This window comes from Micromys minutus, assembly GCF_963924665.1.
Source record: "Micromys minutus genome assembly, chromosome: 21".
Classification (NCBI taxonomy): Eukaryota; Metazoa; Chordata; class Mammalia; order Rodentia; family Muridae; genus Micromys; species Micromys minutus.
This window is the reverse complement of record NC_137956.1, coordinates 39462839-39487205: the sequence shown is the minus strand read 5'-3', so window position 1 is coordinate 39487205 and position 24367 is coordinate 39462839. Positions and strand designations below refer to the sequence as shown.

General features: G+C 40.2%; 1 protein-coding gene across 1 annotated transcript in view; it reads right to left on the bottom strand.

Annotated features, from left to right (window-relative positions):
• PRKAR2A (protein kinase cAMP-dependent type II regulatory subunit alpha) overlaps positions 1 to 24367 on the bottom strand; it is a 54298-nt gene that overhangs the window by 22255 nt on the left and 7676 nt on the right. The window contains exons 2-5 of the mRNA XM_080934463.1: positions 13247 to 13282; positions 11217 to 11269; positions 8927 to 9010; positions 1266 to 1372 (exon numbers count right to left, since the gene is read on the bottom strand). Coding sequence (XP_080790589.1) covers positions 1266 to 1372; positions 8927 to 9010; positions 11217 to 11269; positions 13247 to 13282 — 280 coding nt within the window. The remainder of the gene's footprint in view (positions 1 to 1265; positions 1373 to 8926; positions 9011 to 11216; positions 11270 to 13246; positions 13283 to 24367) is intronic.

Sequence of the window (24367 nt, the reverse complement as noted above, 5' to 3'; positions counted from 1 at the left end):
TTGAAGAAGATCCAAGTTAGGTTCCCAGCATTCATGCCAGGCAGCTCACAACCACCTGTAATGCACGTGTGTGTGTGTATAAAACACAAATGAATAAATGCAAAAAACAAAATAATTTTAAAAAATTTTAACAAGCAAAGGTATGATAAGCTAAATTTACAACAGTTACTTGATGAAAACCAATAAAAAAATCCCAAAACTTAGGGAAGTACTTAGAAAATTCTAAATAAGGCCTACATCTTGGCTGCAAATGTATAAAAAGGTTTATTTCTCATTTAAACGTTGTTATGTGTCTACCTGAAACTCTTGCTTCCACAGCCCTGTTGCTGTGATTACAGGTGTAGACAACCATGCCTAGCTTTCTGGAACTTATTCTGAACAAACTGATACATACATACATACATACATACATACATACATACATACATACATACATACATACACACATACTAAATATAACAGAACATTAACCTGTAGGGCTGGGCTTGTAAGAATGTTCTATATATTTGTACTAGGTTTGGTTTTGTTTTAAACTTTGAAGTTACTTTGGAAGGAAAAGGGGGTTTGCAGAACTGCCTCAGTGGTTAGAAGCACATACTGCTTTTCCAGAGTTCTGATTCCAGCACCCTGATGGGCAATGCACAAGTCTCTAACTCCAGCTTTAAGGGATCTAATGCCCTCTGCTGGCTTCTGTAGGCACTCAGTGTACCACTCCCACTCCCCACTCCCATCCCATCATAAGTAAGTAAAAATAACCTTTTAAAAATGCATACACATACCACATACATTGATTCATGTAAATATGAATCATAAATTCATAATACACATACATAAAGATGTCTTTTTAACATGGAAGAATAACTGGAGGTAATGAATACATGGTAACGTTTTATTACCTTAGACTCTGATGAGACTCCTTTTTTAGGACTGAGAAGGATTTGGAAGGAAGCCCTATTCTTCCTCAGGAGAATACATTCATCACAGTACACTAAGATGCAGGTAAATTAGGGAGGTAAATAAATCTCAATGCTTCATTTTCTCTAATATGGTTTATCCTTGGTACAGAGTAAGAAAGTATTGAGTGTATGGAGGTTAGGGGAGTATAATCAAAGCTTCCCATGACAATAGAGAATCACAGATATGCTTCAGGGAATCACCTGGCTCTAGAGCTCTCTAGGCTGACTGTAGTATAGGATAAGGCTTTTGTCAGAAATTATGAATTCAAGGAGGTGTGACCAAACATTTACAGAGCATCTCCTACCCACCGTTCTATGACATAAAAGTTGTCTCCATCATCTCCTTGGTCAATGACATGCTCGTCAGTTTTGACTATCTTCTCAAACATGGCATCCAGAACTTGAGAAAGTTGTTCCTAAAGTAGACACAAAGAGAACACAGGGCTTTTTCATTGCTGAGAAAACATGGTGGTCAGCCTGGCATGGTGGTGCACAGCCTTAATCCCAACAAATATCACAAAGGTTATATTTATCCCAATATATGTGATTATATAATTAGGTTCTATACTAGATCACCACCAAGATTAAAGCAGATACCTGAGAGCTAAGATCTGCCAGCCTCTGCCTCTGAGTGTGGAATTAAAGGCTTGTGCCACCACACCCAGTATGCCTGGAATTTTTGATGGTCCTGGCAGTCTATTGAATCTGGTCTGACAATTCTTTTAAGGTAGTATTGTCTTGAAAAGCATCCTAATTCACTTGACAGAGAATCAATATCCAAAATATATACAAAACTGCAAACAAACATCAGGGCTGCGGTGAAGTTTCAGCACAGATCATTTGCACACAGGAGACCCTGTGTTCAATTCCCCATCATGTCAAAATAAAAAAAAAATTTAAAAAACCTTCTAGAAGTTCAAAATGTTAAAAAATGAAGAAGGGTAGTCAGGTAAAAATGGGCTAATGATATGAAGAGACATTTATTAAAAGAAAGACCAGGCCAGCAAACACTTTCAATCCCAGCACTCAGGAGGCAGAAGCCGGGGATGTGACTCAGCTGGTGGAGTGTTTTGCCTCACATTCAAGAACCCTATGCTTGACTCCAAGTGCTATAATAAATAAACACTTTAATTCCAACACTGGTTAGTACAAACAGAAGGATCAAAAGTTCAAGGTTATCCTAGGCAGAATTCAAGGCCAAACTAAGATTTATGTATAGGATCTCTAAAAAAAGAAAAAAAAAAAAAAAAAAGAAAAAAAAAAGAAATTAAATGGAGGAAGAAGCTCTATATTAACATCCTTAGTCACCAGGGAAATGTAAATCAAAACTATATTGAGATTTCATGCCGCCCTAAATTGAATGGGCATTATAAGATGTTAGCAATGCTGGTGAGGAAGTGAAGAAAAAGGAACTTGTATCCTGGAGGCAGATGTAAATTAGTAGAGCCACTATGGAAAACAGTAAGTAAGCTCCTAAAAGACTAAGAATAGAGCTGCATAGGATCCAGCTATACCACTGCAGTACTCATCAGAAGGAAGTGAAGTCAGCAGACAAAATACATATTCATATTTTTGTTACTATTCATAGAAGCCAAAATGCGAAATCAGTCTATATGCCCATCAACATGTGAGCGGGTGAAAAAAAATATGGTATCTACACAGTGAAGTGGATGAAGTCATGGCATGTTTGTAGGAAATGGATGGAACTGGGCAGCGTCATGTTAAATGAAGTAGAACAAACAGAAGGATAAGTGGTGCATGTTTCTCTTCTGTGTGAAAACTGAACAGAAAGATAACCTGGAAATGAAGGACTGTGGATTATTAGGAAGGAAAGGAGAATAGGAGAACGGTTGGAAGAGAAATTTATATATATGGAAATGTTGCAATGAAACCCATTAGCTTTCATAATTAACATGTGATAATAAGCATTATTTTAAAAATAAAGAGCTTTCCAACAATTTAAAGGAAAACTGGCTATCTAAATCATTGTTCCAATTTCCCTAGTTGTACCTGCACAACCATCTTCTACCTGGATGGCTCCAGTATATCGTATACAAACACTTTCCTCAATGTGTGGACATAAAACAGGCTTTGCAAATCTACAGAGCAGATTTTTGGGCATTGACTCCAGTGATTTGAATTAGTCCAGCCCCCAAAATCGGGAATCTGAGTGTCTAAACCCTGAAGGTCCTTGTTCCCCAATTGGTTTTAATTAATCGGTGAATAAAGAGCCAATGACCAAGGGCTGGCCAGGCAGACTGAGGCATTTGCAAGGGCTAAGAACTGGGAGAAAGGAAAACGTGGAACTGCCATGTCTCGGGAGAAGAATTGGGTAAAAGAGCTGCAGGAGAGACAGCCAACTAGACATGTAAGAGTTCAGGTAAATGGTCACTAGTCACGTCCCTGATTGGGCCTGGGGTAACAGGGGAAGGTTTGGGACTCTCAGGAATACTGCAGGAGAGCGGTTGCTAGCAGGGGAGAGTGGGAGAGTTTAAGAGTGCCCAACCTTTGAGCTACTTACAACATGTCAAAAATTAACTGGTGTGTGTGTGTGTGTGTGTGTGTGTGTGTGTGTGTGTCTTTCATTTGTGAATCCAGACTGCTCCTGGACAAGTGTGTGCTTGTGACCTGCTGGGAGCCAAAGCAATGTAGACAATTACTGACTGATACAGCAGATGGCCTCAGAGTGTGGTACCTTTACCTCTGAGTAGTTAGCACAGCTAACTTCTAAAAAGAGTTTAATTTCTACCTCATCAATTTTTATAACTAAGGAGGCAAATGTAAGGAGAGCAACACAGTGTTGCTTAGTAAGTGGTATCTAACGGACAGAAAATATATGAACATTTCACTTATGCATAACATATATAATTATGTACTTACCAACATTGTGTCATAACCAGAAAGCAACTATATGAATAAATATAATAAAAAGGAAACAATACTACTAAATTCTGATCAAACACTGGTCTTGGCCTCAAGTTGGAGTCCTTCTATTATATAAGAAGATTAACGCATGGCAGGGAGCACAGAAAATATCAGCCTTACACTGAGAAGGTTAGAAATAGGGACAACAGAAGTTCAAGGTGGGGATTGGAGAGATGGCTTAGTAGCTGCTAAGAGCACTGGATACTCTAAAAAGGAACTGAGTTCTACTCCCAGCAACTACATGGCAACTCATAACTGTCTGATGCTGTCTACTGGTATACAGATATACATGCAGACAATGTACCCATACATATATAAAACATAAGTAAATCTGAAAAAAAGCACTGAAGGTCATCCTTGGCTATTTAGTGAGTTCAAGAGCAGCCTGGGCTACATGACACCATATCTCAAAATAAGGGGCTAGGGGAGGGAGAAATGGCTCATTCAGCCCGAGTTTGATTCCTAAAAATCCATGTTTAAAAAAAGCACAGAGCATAAAGACTGACACCTGAGGCTGACCTCTGGCTTCTACAAGTGCATGCACCCCTCCAAGAGTATGCACCTACACACACACACACACACACACACACACACACATCAGCCTAATCATAGAATGCATATCTCAAGTATGTGAGGTCCTAAATTCAAGTCTCAGGATCAGAGTGCAAAAAAGAAAAGCATACTAGCTTTAACTTAAGAGAGAAATGATGTTATTTCTGTGAAATTCCATGTTGAGAGACTCTGCTCCCTGAAGTAAAATGCCAAAAGGCATCTTTAATTCCAAAGCCCCACGGGTGTTGACTACTGCACAAGCTAACATACTAAAAACAGAATGCTTACTACTGTGTGCCATCCACACTCATGTAAAACGTGGACGGATATTCCCTAAAATTTTCTAGTTAAATGCTGCCAAGAAAAAGAATAAAAATAAAAGGAGAAAAAGTACTGGCAATACATCCAAATTTTCTTGTATAATCCAGACTAAGCAACACTTCAGGCCGGATCTGAGGAAGGCGCTTGTTCTGAGCACTTTCTCTTGTAATTCTCTACAAACTGTCATGAGGTGTCAGGGAAAGGGTCACTCTACACTAGAGGAAACAAAAACAAGTAATCACAATCTAATATAATGTGTGCCTCAACTGAGAACAAAGAACCCCATATTAAGAACATATGATGTGGGGCTGGGGAGATGGTTCAGCGATTAAGACTGCTCTTCCTGAGGTCCTGAGTTCAATTCCCAGCAACCACATGATGAATCACAACCATCTTTAAGGGGATCTGATTGATACCCTCTTCTGGTGTGTATAAAACAGTGTCAGTGTACTCACATTAAACAAATACATCTTTAAAAGAAAAGGAATATACACAGGTTTAACTTAAAACAAAAAATCAACAACAACAACAACAACAACAACAACAAAAAACATGCTGTGTCAGGCAGTGTTGGTGCACGCCTTTAATTCCAGCACTTGGGAGGCAGAGGCAGGCAGATCCCTGGGAGATGGAAACCAGCCTGGTCTACAAAGTGAGCCCAGAGCAGCCAGGGCTGAATATACCTTCATTCTTAGAAAATATTTTCCAGAGCACCTTGTGATGAAAGTCATGAAGTCTTACACATGGATAAACAGCTGAGAACAAAAGATTTCCTTCTTTCTCCTCTGTCACAAACTTCAGTGAGAAGAGTAAATGAAGAATGGGGCTGAGGAAACGGTCAGCAGGTGAGTGCTGGGTGTGCAAACGGAAGGACTTGAGTACAAATCCCTGATAACTACATAAAAAGCTGTACACAGCTGTAATTCCAGCAGAGATGAAGTAAGATAAACTCAGAAGGGTTTCTAGGGCTTCAGTCTCAGGTTCATAAAAGACCCTGTATTAAAGTTCTAAGGCTAAGGATGACAGAGCAAGACACTCAACCTCCTCTTCTGACCTCTGCAAGCACATGGGCATGCATACCTACCTACCTACCTACATACATACATACATACATACCTACATACATATATACATACATGCACACATACATACACTGCATGCATACATCACAGGCACACACAGACACACACGTTTTAAAGGCATTTAAAAGTGTTTATGATACTATTCTTTTGACTTTACTATACATTTGAAATTTAAAAAGAGTGTGTCCATTTGTATTTGGGAATGTGTTGTATTTGTATGTACATATATGTGGAGGCCAGTGGTGGATACAGTGTCTTCCCTTGATTGTTCCCTACTCTGTTTTGGGTCAGGGTCTCTCACTGAACCCAGAGCTCACTGACAGCTAGACTGGGAAGCCAGTGAGCTTTGAGAATCTGCAGGACTGCACTCCCACTGTGCATATGGTTATAAAGGTACATGACCATGCTGCGGTTTTTATCTGGATGCTGGGGATCCAAACTCAAGTCCCCATATTTGTATAGCTACTAAGTTACAGACAGTTGTGAGTCACCATGTGGTTGCTGGGAATTGAACTCAGGACCTCTGGAAGAGAAGTCAGTGCTTTTAATCTCTGAGCCATCTCTCCAGTCCCACAACTCAGCAATTTTGCCCTTAGCTACATTACTGGATAAATGAAAATACATAAATATAAAACATAAAATGGAAAATAAAGACAACAAAGACCTGTTGAAAATGGGCATTATTTCCTGAGTGTTGTGGTGATACATTTCTCCAATCCCAATATACAGGACGTTGAGGCAGAAAGACTGTGAGTTCAATACCAGCCTGAGTTACATAGTAAATTCTAAGTTGGGATTACATAGTGAGACACAGATAAAGAAAAGAGAAAGGAGAAGCAGGAAAGGAAATAAAGATGAAACAGAAGGCAGGAATAGAGGAAGCTGAGGACAAAGGAAATTAAAAAAATAAGCATAAATGAACACCAAATATATGAGTGGAAAGAAACCCAGATGGTGGTGGCACACGCCTTTAATCCCAACACTCAGGAGGCAGAGACAGGTGGATCTATGTGACTTGGAGGATAGCCTGGTCTACAAAGTGAGTTTCAGGACAGCCAGGGCTATACAGAGAGACCCCCATCTCAAAAACAAACAAAAAATAATAATATTAATAATAACATATGCTATACAATTCTACTTATATGAAATTCTAAAATAAACAAAACTAATTTATTATGAAATAAATCAAAACAGTAATTGCCTCCAAAATGGGGAGGGACAGCATTAATCATGAAAAGGCATATTAAGGTTGAGGACAACTAGATTAGATTATCTGGCTAGATAGATAATTACATAGTATCTGTGCATGCATCTGTCAAACTTGATACATGGAAGATTATATACTATAATAAAGATTAGTATATTTACTACTAGGTCTGATAGTGCAGGTTTATGACCTCAGCTACTAGGGAGGCTAAGATATGAAGATCTTCAAGGACTATCTGGGCTACAGAGTGAGCCTAGGCAACTCAGGGAGATACTGTCTCAAAATAAAAAATTAAGAAACCTTGAGGCTGGGCCTATCTATCCTGCTGTGCAAACTGAATATCAGGCCAGCCAGGAGATCTAGAGCACTTCTTATCATGTGTGAGGTCCAAGGCTCAACTCTTAGCGGTGTGCAATAACAACAAAAAAATACAGACTAAAAACATAGATAAGTCAAACTCTAGTTCATAATATACACAGCAGAGTATTCAAGTCAAAGTATGCTGAAAAGCTGTGACAGAAATGATTACCGTTCTACCTTTAAGTATGGTGACTCCTTCGGCAAGGGATGGGTAGATGTATCTGGCAGATCAAGTACAGCTAGATATAATTTTGTTGTAAGACTGAATACGGAATATGAATATAAAACAGGAGAAAACAGAACTGAGGAGACAGTTCATGGGTACACTAATTGCCATGCAAGTGTAGAGACCTCGGTTGGGGTTACAACACCCAGGGAGAAATATGAGGTGGATGGGGCAGCTCATTTACGATTCCAGTGCTGATGAGGCAGGATTAGGGGACCCCTGGGACAAGCTAGACCAGGGGAGCTGGCCAACTCTGGGCTCAATGGGAGATTGGGTCTCAACATATAAAGTGAAGAGTAATGGGGACAATAGCTAGCATCAGCCTCTGATCCACACCAAACATACGAGAGCATGTGTGCCATGCACATATAACATGCTCAAAAAACAACAAAAAGTCCACAGAGAAAGCTATTAACAATAGAAAATGTCAGATTCCTTATTTTCTCCTCCTTTCCCTCTCTATTCTCTTTATTTGACTCTTCCAAAAGCCTCTTCATGTGCAGCCCAGATCAGCCTCAAACTTGAGCTCCTCCTGTCCCAGCCTCCTCCTGCTGATTTATGTTCCACCATGCCCAGATCAGTTATTTTTTCAGTAAGAAAAATGGTAAAAGTGTATTCGATACTGGAAAATAAAACCTTCCTACAACTGTGACAGTACAAGATTGACAAATTGCTTTAATAACAATAAGTAAGAAAGAAAGCCCCTTGCCACTGATTTATAGGGCTGGGTCTTTCAGGGACAACGGCTGTTACAAGACTGTACTCCAGATAAACAGGACACTGCTTCATTGTTCTTGTTTTATTCAGTCTCAGACTAAGAAGCACCACAGTTTTGGGTATTAACACACACGCACATACCACACACACACACACACACACACACACACACTGCAAAAGAGACCTGGCCTTATTCTATGTGAAACCCTATAGATACACAGAACTTGAAGCCATTACAAGAGAAGTCCTCTGTGTGAAGCATAGGAAACAACCACACACTTGGAGTGGATTAGCTGCTATGGTGATGAGAACCACATAGCAGCATCTCTAAGGAAATCAATTCACTGCTAGTTAAAGCTACATAGTAAGACACTGTCTTAAAACAGGACAAAACAAAACAATAAAACCATATTGTTCACTATGGTGATCAACAGATAAAAGAATGTTTTGTTAAATAAGCAAATCTGAAAATGTGTGCCTAATTCAACTGCAGCTAACACGCTAAAAATTAATTAAATGCCAAATAGGAAAAAAGCTAAAATATCAATATAACAAAAATATTTTTAAACATCAATGTTACCTGATCAAGGTTTTTGAAAAGAAGAATATCTTTACAAGCTTCCTGAAGTCTGCATCTCTGCTCGTCAGTTTTGGGATGGACCACCTGTCATTTGAAATAAAGCCAAGACAATTATTTTATTGCATTTAGAAATCACCCATTTAAAAATTAATGACTTTTTAAATAAGAAACAATAAGAGTGTGTGTGTGTGTGTGTGTGTGTGTGTGTGTGTGTGTGTGATAAAGAGCAGCAGCATGCTGCTATGGAAAGGAAATGTTAACACAGGACTAACAAGCACAACTCTGGAGCCTCTGCTGTCATTATCTGTCCCCTGGGAGGCTCCAGATTCTCATCTGGACGGCAGTTATAAATTGTCCCCTCAATAAGCATTGAACCCAGTGGCAGGCGCTCTCCTAGCTCTGGGGACAGCAGTGAACGCATAGATAAAACGTTTGCCCTTATATTCTACAAACATAGAGAGTATGTTGGAGACTGACAAGATCGAGGGCAGTAGGTCAGGGAGGGAAGTGTGAGAGCGTGTTCATGTCTGCGTGCCCCACCGAGAGGGTGACAACTGCGCTAAGATCTCAGGCAGTGCAACTGAGAAAGTAAGAGGGACTGCTGTGGGAAGGCAAGGCATCGGAGGATGTGACAGTCTGAGAGATGAGACTGACGCAGACAGAAGGACGAGATCTGGTCGGGGAGCGACATCCAGATTCATAGAGGACACCATACATAGGTCCCAGAATAAATGGAACTTTCTCTATCAACTCAGAGGTGGTTTGAGGTTATCAGTTCAGGGACAGATTTAATATCTGAAGCATCACACTGGCTGTTAAGTTAGGGGTAGGATTACAGTTAGGCCTACAGGAAGGCAGGAATAGAGCAGAAGCTTGGAGCTTACATTACTGCATTTGCAACAATGGTGGTTTCTACCCCAGTGTAACCATGCAAGTAAGAATCAGAGAAGTTTGGATACATTTTGTACACAGGGCCCACTAAGGTTTTATTTTTAATTATGTGTGTGTATATGCCAGTGTGTGGCAGGTGCACATGGGTACAGGTGCCTACAGAGGCCAGAGATGTCCAATACCCCAGAGCAGCTGGAATTATAAGGTAGTTGAGAACTGCTTGGTGTGGGTGCTGAGAACTTTGCAAAAGCAGCAGTGCTCTTAGCCACCAAGCCATTGCTCCAACCTAGAAAGAGTACCTTAAAAAAAATGATCAGTCCACATTGTCTGCTGACCGCTACACCGTAATTAACAACAGCTGTGTAAGCTACAGTTAACACACTAACAATAACACTATTAACAGTAGTAGTATTTACAAACTTGTCATAAAAATTAAATAATATATGTACAATCTCTAAAACAATACCTTAAATTCATTAAGTAGGTGCTTTAAAACTATTACCATTATTATAGACAAAAAATATTTGTTGAACTAAAAAATTACAATCTAGTATTATAACTAAGACATACTAAGCTACTTTCTAAACATGTTTTTTACCGTAAATAAATATGTTAAATCTGCAATATGAGGGGCTGGCTCGACAGGTAAAGATGCTTGCTGTGGTAACCTAGCGACCTGAGCCCAATCGTTAGAAGCCATATAAAGGTGGAAAGAGGTAAGCAATTCCACACATTTGCAATAGGAAATTGTATTTCTTTATAAAGATTCATTTTAGTTTTTTTCCCATTTTACACCATTACAACAATGTAATGATCTCCATTTGTGTATCTGTAGGAAGAACTTTCCCTAGTAACTGCTGAGTCTGACTATGTCAGCTGATTAAGGCTAAGCTTCTGCAAAGCCAGTCAGGTGCTCCTCACCAAACCCTCAGCCAGAGCTAGTTTCAACCTATTGTATAAAAAATGGTATCCCATAGATACTTTTCAATTTTACCTTAATTAGTCACAAAACATTAAGTTTCCTTTGATATTTTTCATACAAATTTTATCTTTGTTCTTTCTCTTCCTTCCTCTGTTCTCCAATCTCCCTGTCTCCCCCCATTTGACCTTTGAACCCTCAGTAACCTTTTCATTTCCCTCTACAGAATGCAGAAGTCCTCCTGCCCTCCTCTGCTTTCCTCTACAGCTCTTGCACCTCTGTTGTGCTGCTTGTTTAGTTTGATAGTCTATACCCACTTTCACACAGGCATGCAAACATAAGAGGCTGGGGTCTGTGTGAGAGAGCATGTGACTTGATTTTAATTCACACTTTCACTATCAGTGGTTTATATGAAGTATCTAGTAGAGGACATTTAATGGAAAATACAATTCTATGTAACACTTTAGCTTTAGTTCTTACCCTTGGGTCATTATCTTCCTCTTCTTCATCAGGGTTAAATGTTTCTGCACAGACTAAAAATTGGAGAGAAAAAAAAATGAAAGTTATAAAATGTGTGATTTTAGAAAAAAAAAGAGAAGGTGTGGTGTCATGTGTATGCACGTTTATATGTGTGCCAGAGAGTGCCTTTTTAATTACTCTACATCCCATCCGTCTATCAATCTGTCCGTCCGTCTATCCATCTATCTAGTACACATGGATGTACCTCACTATGTAGCTCTGGCTCTGCTCCTGAGGACTGAGACTAAAGGCACAGTCCACACCCCAACCTCCACCTTATTTTATGAGATAGTCTTTAACTGAGCCTGGAGCTCACAGCTGCAGGTAGGCTGACTGGCCAGTGAGCTGCATGAATCCACCTGTCTTCCACCTTCCCAGCATGCAGATTATAGATGTGTGCTGCCACACTTAATTAAAACGTTTATGTGGGTGCTAGGGATCCACTCAGTTCCTCAAACTTTCATTAAAAAGATGCTCCAGGCTAGCTATTTCCCCAATTCTCTTCCTCTTTTTATAAGGACAAAAGTCCTATATTTTTTAAATTTTCATAACCCCTTTAAAGGCTGTATTTTCAATTATAATTCCATTAGTATGGCTTCAACGTATAGATTTTGTGGGGAGGCATAATTCAGTTTTTCACTGGACTTCTAAATTATATTAAGCAACTGTTAGTGACATTTCAACTTAAAATAACTATGGTAGGAAAAAAATACAGCATACTATTTTAGTACATTGTAAGCATGTAAGCCTTACATGGCCATGCTATTTAGTAAAGAGATTATACTTATAAATAACTGGGGCAGGAGAGAAGGCTCAGTGGTAAAGTGGTTAAGAGGCTGCTCTTCCAAAGGTCCTGAGTTCAATTCCCAGCAACCACATGGTGGCTCACAACCATCTGTAATGGGATCTGATGCCCTCTTCTAGTGTGTCTGAAGACAGTGACAGTGTACTCATATAAAATAAGTAAATCTAAAAAAAAAAATGTGGAGAGCTGGGGGAGCTGGAGAGATAGCTCAGAGGTTAAGAGCGCTGACTGCTTTCCCAATTCAATTCCCAGCAACCATATGGTGGCTCACAACCATCTGTAAAGGGATTAGATACCCTCTTCTGGTGTGTCTGAAGACAATGACAGTGTACTCATATACATGAAACAAATATTAAAAAAAAAAAAGTACTAACTGTTCTTCTAGAGGAACTAGGTTCAATTCCAAGCACCAGCATGGCACCTCACAAAAAAACTAGAGGCTGGGGATTTAGCTCAGCTGGCAGAGTATGACGTTCCATCCCAGCACTGGTACGTGGTGGGGCACACCTGTAATCCAAACACTGTGTTGTGGGGAGTCAGAAGCTCCAGGTCATCCTAAACATGGGTGACAGCCTAACTCAGAAAGGAGGAATACAAATATAAATAGATTTTCTGAATTCTGAAAGCATTAATTTTTGTCAACAACTAGAGGACCATCAAATGAGCTAAAGCTCTGTTTGCAGCTAAATTGTGTATTCTTGAGATAGTAGTGAAAAAAAGAGACATATTTGGGATACCTTTCCCCTGCAACCTTATCTATTCACTACCTCTAAAAAGAGCAAAGGCAAAGACAATGTCAGTCTCTCAACAGAGACCATCACTTTCCATGCTGTAACAAAAGACAAATCAAGTGACTTTAAAACTCATGAGAAAATGTAATGGCAGTATATCTAGGATGCTAAAAGCAGTAACATGAAAAATCACTTTTGGAAATAATTTTCTATTTGCAGATATAGAAAAGTCTTGAGGCAGATACAAAGAGAGCAACTGTAATAATATATGTACTCATTACTCAGAATGAAGGAATCACAGAGTTTTACTTTTAGTATTTTATATTTATATATATGTATGTATATATATAATACTGTTAGTTTATCTTTTCAGGTTAGATATAAATCATGTTCACTTAAGATATTCACATCTTAAAATAGGATTTCAGTACTATATCATAAAAGAGAGCACATACCTGATACTCGTCTGGTAAATTTGCTAGGAATCGGAACTGTAAAAAGAAAAGAAAGGCAACATTTAGTCATCATTACATCACATGCCTCTATTCTTACCCCTTTTTTTCCCAAAGACCTCTGATATCAGAACACCCCCAAAATCAACAGTCCCAGTGTAGGTTTTCTAGCACATTGAAGTTAAAGGGTACATTTCTTTGTAGGATCATGGTGAGTAACAGTAACTGTGGTCAAATATAGAAGAGTGAGGACTGACCCACCATCCTCTCTGCTCTGAGCAGTCTGATAGGCTCTCGACTCTACATGCCACCATTATGATTATCTGCAATCCTAGATGCTAGAACACACTCCTGATGAACTTGAATGCTACAAACTCATCTGTCTTCACAAGAAATACTGTATCTATCGTGGGCTTTCCTGTCCTGCCTGATGAAGATGAGAATAGAAAGACTGTGGCCAGTGTCCTGGCTGATTCCCCATGGACACATTTCCCAATTGATCATGTACATTTTCCTGCCTGTTAGATACAGCAAACATGAGATCCTGCACTGAAGTGGTTTCTTTTCTGTTGCTGTGACAAAAGCAACTCTACTGGAAAATGGTTCATTTGGCTGTGATGAGAACTTTCTTTTTTTTAATATTTATTTATTATTGTATATGAGTACACTGTAGCTGTCTTCAGACACACCAGAAGAGCGCATCAGATCACATTACAGATGGTTGTGAGACACCATGTGGTTGCTGGGATTTGAACTCAGGACCTCTGGAAGAGCAGTCAGTGCTCTTAACCGCTGAGCCATCCCTCCAGCCCTGATGAGAACTTTCTTACAGTTCTTTATACAGTCCAAGATCCAAACCCAGGAAATACTGCAGCCAGCTTTTAGGCTGGGCCTTCCTATATCGATTAAAGCACTATAGAGAGTCCTCAGCAGGTCAATATGACCTAGGAAATCCCTCATTTACACAGTTCCTAGGTGATCTATGCTGCCAAGTTGGCAATCAAAACAACCATATTCCAATGCCCTCAATTCTCAGATGATGTAAGAGCTGACTTGTGCTGGAGAGGGGTAGGCATGTGGAGCTGGGCTCCAGGAAGAATCAGGAGGCCCAAGGCAGTGCACTTCCTGTCACAAGAGGCCAGTCCATAGGAAATGTGCTAGCCCATGAGCCCTGACATCCAAAGCTGGGCATTAACAACACACTGAATCCTACTAGAAGCCATCTCTCCAGCAGGCAGTTTTATCTCTGTCCTCAGATGAGGAAACTAAGAAAATGAGCCAAAGTTCCTTTCATTCTGTGGTTGCTCTAGGGTGTACTTCATTTGCAAAACAAAACAAACTCAAACTTTCAACAAAAAGAAGCAGCAGTTTTAGAATGTTCTAGGTTGACTTGAAATATGAAAAGTATATGTCATTGTAAATATTTATGTAAATCTTCCATTTTAGTCTTCCTCCCCCCTAAAAACAAGTGAAGTACTTGAACTTCTGCAGAAAAAGTCACAAATGAATCCAGAGTTGTAGTTACTTAATTTTTGTCATTGTTTTTTGAAACAGGGTCTCATGTAAACAAAGCTGGCCTTGAACTCCTGATTTTACTGCCTCCCCTCCCAAGCATTGTAACCAACTTTCTTTCTTCCTATTTTTTATTTTTATTTTTCAAGAGAGTTTTTCTGTGTAGCCCTGGGTGTCCTGGAACTAGTTCTGTAGACCATGCCGGACTTGAAGTCGCCAAGATCCACCTACCTCTGGCCCCCAAGTACTAGGATTAAAGTATGTGCCACCATTACCCAGCTGTAAACAGCTCCTAACATGAACTACAAAAGTATATAACATTTTCATATTTAAATTTTTATGAAAACTAGCTATATATGATTCTAACTCAGTCATCTGACATCAACTATCTGAGGATAAGAGATAACTCTGTACTTTGTAATCAAAACCTACCCCACTAACTACTTAGAAATCTATCCCACCCCAGCACAGTTATCTGGAGAGATGGCCCAGGGTTAAGAGTTCTTGCTTCTTCTCTTCTAGAGAACCTGGGTTTGATTCCCAGCACCTGGCAGCTCACAACTGTCTGTAACTCCAGTTTCAGAGGTTCTGACACCCTCTTCTGGCCTCCAGAGGCACTGCACACTTCGAGATGCAGGCAAAATGCTCACACAAACCTAGGACTGGAAAGTTGGCTCTGCACTTAAGAGTACTGATTGCTCTTACAGAGGTCCTGAGTTCAATTCCCAGCAACCACGTGGTGGCTCACAACCATCTGTAATGGGATCTTACCTCTTCTGGTGTGTCTGATAGGAACCAGAAATGGCTCTGAGATTAAAAAATAAAAAACAAACAAAAATTTATCAGAGCACATTCAGAGAATACCCCTCTATTGATACAGCTGATTATAATTTTTCCCTCCATAAGAAGGATCTGTCATTTTTAGCCAATGCAAACCACTCAACTCTTTCCTTTCTTCAATATCCCTTACTCTGAAACTGTTTTACTCTATCCCTTCAAGAACATGTTTATTTCTATTTTAAAATACTATAGCTTTCTAACATTTGCATCTTAGGCAGTTTAATCTTACAGATGAAATACAGTTCATGCCTTCCCTGAGCCCTGTCTTCATGTTAACAGCTCAGCAGAGAGAAGCAGAAGCAGCCTTAGCTTACTTGAGCAGTTTCTCTCCAGCATTAGACATATTGTCTCCAGTAGCCTGACAATAGGCTTAGAGAGGTAGGAAGATAGAAATGACACTTCCCTTTGGTAGTGTTATTTTATAAAAGTACAGAATGCTTTTCTTGTTACTAGGAGACAATAAAATTATAGCAACCTAATCTTGGTTATGCCTTTTGAGATAATGAAACAATGGATCATTGTTAGGGAAAAAAATTAAAGCTCAAGTGCAAGCTCCTTAATGGTTGCTAGGAAGAATAAAGTTTGAATGCTATTTCCACGTTTTCATTCGGTCACACCATGTGCCTGAATTTCTCCCTATTTGCAGGTTCATTCTCCTCTGCTGATCCTGTGGTGCTGCCGAGTGTTCTAGGCATCACGCCTGGCAGTCAGTCTAGGCATCACTCTTCTTGCTTTATCACTCTTGTCCTGAAAGATCTCAATGATACTCACAATTTCAAACAAAAGCTCACTCTTACACCTCTCATATCTGTCCTGTGAGATCCAAACAAGAATATCCAGTTGCCCACAGATCAGGATGTAGAAAGTGCACTGCAAGAAAGTGAACTTGGTCCAGCATGGGCTTTTGAAACCTCAAAGCCCAAACTCAGTGAGACACTTCCTCCAAGTTCACACCTTCGCCTTCTTCTCAAACAGCACCACTCTGATAAGTAAGCATCCAAATATATGAGCCCGTGGGGCCGCTCTTATCCACATTCGGTGAAAACATACCCGAGCCTCTGAAACTAACACTTTTCACTAGAAGTCACTGAAGAGGGAGATGTAACTGACTTTCCAGATAAGGTCATATTCCTGTCACAGGCTCTGGAAAAACAAACAAGAAAACAAGTACCTTCCCTTCTGAGAAGGGACGCCACAGCACAATGACACACACAATGACCTAAGTCATCTGTTTGGTTGATTGTGGTCTCCCTTCCGGTCTTTACTCAAAGAATAAAATTAGGTTTTTTTTTTTTAAGATTTATTTCTTTATTTTATATATGAGTATGCCATTGCTATCTTCAGACACACCAGAAGAGGGCATCAGATCCCATTACAGGTGGTTGTGAGCCACCATGTGGTTGCTGGGAATTGAACTCAGGTCCTCTGGAAGAGCAGCCAGTGCTCTTAACCACTGAGCCATCTCTCCAGCCCCCAAACTAGGTCTATCTTTGCTTACCCATGTAGCCTCAAAGTCTGGCATAGTATAGAACTTTTGGAGAGAGAGACAGAGACAGAGAAACAGAGAAAGAGAGAGACAAAGAGAGAGACAGAGAGAGACAGAGGAAAAAGAAAGAGGGAGAGACAGAGAGAGACCGGGACCATGATTGTATGTAAGGGGACAGAAAACAAAAGCAAACTCCACAGTATGTGTCTGAAAGTCAAAGGTCAACCCTTTGGAATTAGCTCTCTCACCTTTATCTAGGTTCTGAAGATCAAACTGAGGTCACCAAGCTTGATGGAAGCACACTGACCTCCACCCCCAGCCATCGTAACTACAGATCTTTTGTATATGTCTGTTAGATAAATTCACTTTAAATCATGCTATCACAAATATGCACCAAAATATTCATCTTTGGGGTAGGACATGACTCAATGTATTCAACCAAAAGTTAGCTGAACCCCTGGATACAGAGGACTAGCTTTAAAGAGAAGCTCACTTTGCTCCGTGTGGTTTATGCTCATGACTTTAATCCCAGGACTCAGGAGGCTGAGAGTTTGATGCCAACTTGGACTCCCAGGGTTACATGGTGAGATCCTCTCTCAAAGACTAAGTAAATAAATAGTAACAAAGAGAAGTTGATCTAACAGCAGGAAAAAAGCCATGACTTTTTATTCATTCAGTGTTTATTGAGCCCCTATGGTCAGTCAGAGAACAAAGCCACCTGTTCTTAGAGAGTTCACAATCTAACTGTTATGGCAACAAACAAGCACAACCCACAATACAGTAAAAGACTGAGCACTTACAGCAGCACAGTACCAGGAAGAGAATAGTCCACCATGTCCTTTATTCATCACAAAAATTATGGGCAGCTAAGGGCAGAAACCATTTTTAGTATTCTATTTGATGATTATATTCTACTTAAACTATTTTTAAAATGTAGTTCTGGGCTGGAGAGAACACTGGCTGCTCTTCCTTCCAGAGGACCCAAGTCTGATCCCAGCACCCACATGCCAGTACCTCCAGTTTCCAAGAACCCATCACCTTCTTGTGGCCTCCTTGGGCATGCAGCATGCACATGACATACACTCAGGCAAAACAAACACATGAAACAAGCTTTTGAAAAATGTAGTTGTGTGACAAGAATAGCAAGTGTCTAATCCCAGAACTTAGAAAGAAGGCTGTGACAAGGGGCTATGAGTTCCAGACCACCTTGGCTTCACAACCAACAACACGGTATGACCTACCAGTTAAAAGACTCTGCAGAGTTGAGGATGTACCTCAGTGTTATCTCCAGAACCGAGAACCACCACCACTCCAAACAAAGGCTCCCTGCCAGCCTGGTTTACAGCATTGTTCTCTCATAGTAACACAATCTGCAGCTGCCACTCTACTATCTGGGGATACTGTTCATAGTATTTCTGTTTATAATGTGCTTGTAATACAGAAATCCTCTTTGCTGTTCTCAAAAAAAATTTAGCTCTGAAATAGGCATGAATATTTTAAACTAAGAACATGTAAACACAGCTGTCTACTATAAAAAGCAAAAACTTGCCTAATCTTATGCTGCCCACAGTGGGCGAACTGGACAAAACACTCTTCACATAGTTAAACACAAAAACTAAAGATAAGAGACAAAGCCTAGGAAACTGGAGCTTGGTATAAGACTACAATTTTGTGCAGTCTGGACTCTGAGGATTAGACATTCAAAGCCTATTTAGGCTACCAACAAAATTCAAGGTCAGCCTGGGCAACTTAAACAGACACTGTCTCAATATGAAAACTAAGAGCCATGTCAGATAGCTCCCACCAGGCCTGACAACCTGAGTTTGATCCTGATAGGAGAGAACTGAATCTCATGGGTTAGCCTCCAATCTCCTTGTAAAGCCCTGGGATTCCTCCTCATACTAAATGAACAAATTTAATCTTAAAAAATTTAAACAAGAAATTCTCAGAGTTGTTATCCTGCATAGCCTGCTCAAATACTGTTAAAAAAGTTTATGTATTTTGTGTGTTGATGAATGCTACATGTGTGCTGATACATGCAGATGCAAAAGATCTGGAGGTAGGGTTACAGGTGGCTTCGAGCCACCAATGTGGGTAGTAGAAAACAAACCTGAGTCCTTTGAAAGAATAACAAGACCTGGGAGCCATCTCTCCAGCCCTGCTCAAATGCCTTTTATTAGTTACAATTTTTCTTTTCATTTATTTGTTTATTGTATTGTGTACATGACTGGAGGTAAAAAGAATTTGCAGGTTTGAGTTCTCTCCTTGCACCATATGGGTTCTTGGGATTAAACTCGAGCTGGGTCTTCAGGTTTGGCAGCAAGCCTCACTAAATCAAGCCATCTCAAGCCTTACCATGTGCAAATTTTATGCCAGCCTTTTCCTGTTTTGTTTTTTGAGACAAGTCTCTCTCTATGTAGCCCTGGCTGTCCTAGAACTCACCAGGCTGCCTCTGCTTCCCTAATTCTGGAATTAAAGGTGCATGCACCATCACACTTGGCTTGCCAAACATTTTAAAGGCAACATCACAGACTCCTCACAACTCTTTTTTTACTATACTGTGAAGCTGAGACTGAAACTCAGACAACTGCCCTTTAAGACTCATCTAAGTCTGACGACTGAGGGAGAGTTGCTCATATGAATATGTATGTGTGTTCTGGGTTTTTGTTGCAGGATATTTGATCACACTGTAAACCCTGAGACTTAATCCCTCTAGCTGAAATACAGATGCACCCCTGGTACAGACCTTTAATCCCAAACAATGAAGGTAAGGTTAGGTTATAGAGGGAAGCACCCATGTTTGAAAGTGTCTAATTGTGGTAGACAAAGTGACAAATCAGAAAAAGATTTGACAGGATAGGATATGCCTAATTCTCAGGAGAAGAGAGAGGAAAGGGAAGCTACTAAAGGAACAGTTTTGCCAGAAGAGTTACAAAGACAGGTAGGTTGCAAACAGGTGAACACAGAACAAGCGAGAGAATGAGAAGGAGCCAGAAGATTAAAACAAATTGCCAGTGCTAGTTTGAGGCCCAGCAGAGCGATTTAATCAGGCCTAGTAGGAAGCCAGTTTGGATCAGCCAGCTTGGAGAGGAGTTTGAGCCGGAACAGCTGAGTAGAATCAGCCAGCCAGAGCTCAGAAAGAGCTAGAAAGTATGAGTGTAGTCAGCAGCAAGTCTCAGAGGCTGAAAACATTCTAGGCCTAGATTAGATAGTATGGAGACTAGACCTGGGTTAGCAGACAGAGGCAGTGAGCCTCAGAGACAACAGTCACATCAAGCAAACAAAAGACGCTTTTACAGGTTTTTGTTTTTGAGACAGGGTTTCTATATGAAGCTCTGGCTGTCCTAAACTCTTATATAGACAAGACTGGCCTAAAACTCAGAGATCCACCTACCTCTGCCCCGACTGCTGGGATTAAAGGTGTCTCTCTTTGTTTTATACTTATAAATAAAAATAGATTCTACCATTCAATTATTCTAATTATAGATCCAAAGCAAATTTATATGTACCCAACTTCTGCTGCTCTCGAAGGATTAGAAGCTCCTTCAGATAGGAAGGCTCTTGTTCTCTAGTGTTCCAGCCTAAGCAAAGTACAATCTGTTCAACGAAAGCAGCTTGTCCGAGCAAGATGTCTACACACCCCTCTTCAAGCTGGAGTACTGTGGCTGTGCTGTACAAGGGACCTCTCCATCTCCCAATGCTGTTGGCCACTTCTAACTGAGCTAGAGGACGGCACACATGCTCCATGCTGAGAAGACAACACACTGCACAGTGGGGCCTTGACCCAAGCCAAGCCAGTCCCACTGCTTCCCTGGACTACATCAAGCAGTGGACAGAGAAGATTGCTCTCTAGCTTGGCTCGAAAACTACAACAAACACTGAGGAGCAAATGGAAATCTTTCACAAGGGAGTGAAAGGTCATGAATGTTTACCACAGGAAGAAAACTCAGTTATAGCATCACCAAGGGAGCACAACACCAGAAGAAAGACCATCAATGTGCCTAATGCAATAGTTCTAGCAAGACCAGAAAAAAGAGAATGTATTAGTAATCATTTGAAGTTCCCTTTTTCTTATACTGTCCTGAAAGAGAAAACCTTTGTCATCATAGCCCTTGCTTAAAAAAAAAAAAAAAAAAAAAAAAAAAAAATCCAAAGGACCTTGAGTATTTGCCTAATATCCCTAAGGCCCTGGTTTCAACTCACAGACCTGAAAAATACATTTAAAAATAAAAATCCTTGTTTAGAAAAGAACACTGTGAACACTCTACTTATATAGAAGAATTTGCCTTCTCAAAAGTGGTTTTGATTATGAAATCTGAGGCCTCAGCTTGAGTTCAAATCCCAGAGCCACCTCAATTACTTACAGAGCTTTGGGAGTAGAGGAAGCCCCAGATGAATGTGTATTGTTGGCATGCACAAGACTCAGAACCATGGAAAATTGCCTTCCTCTGGTCCAAGTATGTACAACTGCAACTAACTGGTCAGTGTGTGTGAAGTCTAGTAACTGATCAGTGTGTGTAAAGTCTAGTAACTGATCAGTGTGTGTAAAGTCTAGTAACTGATCAGTGTGTATAAAGTCTAGTAACTGCAGCTTCTTTGTCTTGGACGTTTGCAGCCTGAGACTGCTCAGCTGCTGTGACCAACTAACTACTCCTCTGCGCTATAAGTACATCCAGAGTCTGACAGCACACTGACCCCAGCCTGCTGGCCCCTGTCCTTTCTTTATCCCCTCACCGTCCCTATTCAGGTCAAGGTGCCAAGCTGTGCAGTTGGAGAAACAGACCTTGAACAAGTTATTTAACCTCTGAGTCTCAGTTTCCTCATTATAAAAACAGGATAATAATAGCACCTACCTTATAGGGTTGTTGCTTGGCAGAAAAAGAACCTTTGAACTGGTTGATTTATTTGAAAGAAAAAAAGCAGTTCACTGGCAAGTCAGAGGGAAATAAGAGGGAGAAGCAACTTTCAGACAAAGAGAAGGCAAGTCCAGAGGGAAAAACAGAAAGATAAGCTTCGATCCTCACTTCTGTCCTCTTTAGGCTCACCTTCCCACTGCTGGCTGCATGTCAGCGGGAATTCTAGCCTGAGAGCCAGCCCTGCATTCAACAAGTCCAGAATAGAACTCAGCAGCTTTACAACACCTGATTCTTCTGGGTCCTACATCTGGGGCAGTGCTATCAAAGTCCACTCCTCATAGCCTCCAAAATGCATGGCCTGTAACAGTGGGTCAAGGTGAAGGCAAAACACTTTTCAGGATCTAAATTCAGAACTTGACTGGTCAAGGCAGAAGCAAAATGTAGTGTGGGCTAGAAATTGAGTCAGAAGTGGCAAAAAACAAAACAAAACAAAACAAAACAAAAAAAAAAAAAAAAAAAAAAACCCTTCCAAATCTAGAAACAAGACTTAGCGGGCTCCAAATCCTTTTCTGTTGTATGGTAGAGACCAACTCTTCATGGAGAATCCCCTTATGAGCCACTTCCACTTCCTCTGGCTATCGGTATTTTGTTGATTCCCAACCCTGTTTTGTTTGCTTTCGTTTTTATCCATTTTATGTGTCTAGGTGTTGTGTCTGTGTGTGTATCTGTATACTAGGAATGTGTCTGGAATTCCAGAACTTAAAAAAGCAAAGGCAAGAGGATCAGGAAGTAGTTCAAGACCAGTCTCTATCTGAAACAGAAGAGAAAGAAAAGAAAGAAAAAAGGAAGGCCAGGAGAGGAGAAGAAAACACAGGCCTATGATCATAGCGCATAAAAGGCAAGACAAGCCTTACAAGTTCAAAGTCAGCCTATTTTCATAACAAGTTCCAGGCTAAGCCTGCCAGGGCCTGTCTTAGAAATCAAAAACAAAACATAGTTGGGAGTGTAGTTGAGTGAATGGTACATGCTTAGTGTGCATCAGACTTGGAATTCAATTCCCAACATAGAACAGAGCAAAAGGAGAAGCCTGAAGCTTTGTTCCCCCTTATGGCTGTGGAGCCAGAATAAAGCCTGCTGTGTCTTTCTTCTAGGTAAGTCCACATTCAGTGAACTTAATTACTACAAATCAGTTATCAAGGAATAAACATATATTAAAGGTGTGCACCACTACTGCCCACATTATAAAAATAAATCTTATTTATTGTATGTGAGTACACTGTACCTGTCTTCAGACACACGAGAAGCGGGCATTGGTCCCCATTACAAATGGTTATGAGTCACCATGTGGTTGCTGGGATTTGAACTCAGGACCTCTGGAAGAGCAGTCAGTGCTCTTACCCACTGAGCCATCTCTCCAGCTCATAAAAACAAATCTTAAGAAAATAAAATTTTATGCCATGTGTGGTAGTATATACTTTTCATCCTAGCACTCTGGAGGAAGAGGCTATTAGATCTCTTGTTTGAGGACAGCCTGGTCTACAGAGTGAGTTCTGTACTAGCCAGGGCTACACAGTGATATGCCATCTCAAGAATTAAAATAAGTAAAAATAAAATTTTACATATTTTGTAATTAAAACTTGAGACACATACGATAGTAATTCAAAGGAAATGACACATCAAGCTAATTAGCAAATCTGAATCATTCAATTAGATGCAGATCTGCAGGCATACGTGTATTCATGATGTGTCACTCAGTGCTCGTTAGCTCTACAATGGTATAAATATGTAGAATGACTTCATTTAAATTGCTCAATCATAGCTTTAAAAAAACTCTCATAACTTCTATCACACACTGAGTCTCTACTTCCAGTGGGTGGATGTATAACCGGGGAATTCTTCACTGCATACTGTATAAAGGCTGCTCTTCACACAGGCTTAGAGAAGAGCTCTGTAGTACACTGCCTGGCATTTATAAAAACTGGAGCGATTATATATCATCTTGTTTTCTTAAGGGGAGAGATAAATCATTAAGACACAACAAAAGCTTCATGTCACTTTCTCTGCCATGACAACCACAATTATCCAGGAACTTGTAAAACACACTGAACTTGAGTTTATCTTTTTTCCAGGTTCCCCTCTAAACCATGAATTAATGCTTAGTTTTTTTTAGATTTTTGAAGCAGGTCTTTCTATGTAGCCCTGGCTGACCTGTAACTCCCTTTGTAGACCAGGCTGACTGCAAACTCATGGAGATTACCTGCTGATACTAAAGGGAATTCACCACCATGTCTGCTTTTTTATTTCTTAAGCTCCTGAAACTGAAAACCACTGGTATCGATCAGAACAGGAAGGAACGGGTGAGAGCCGTAAGATATTGCAGTCCTTATTCTTATATCTTGTTCTACAAATTTGACTTCAGGACCATTTTAA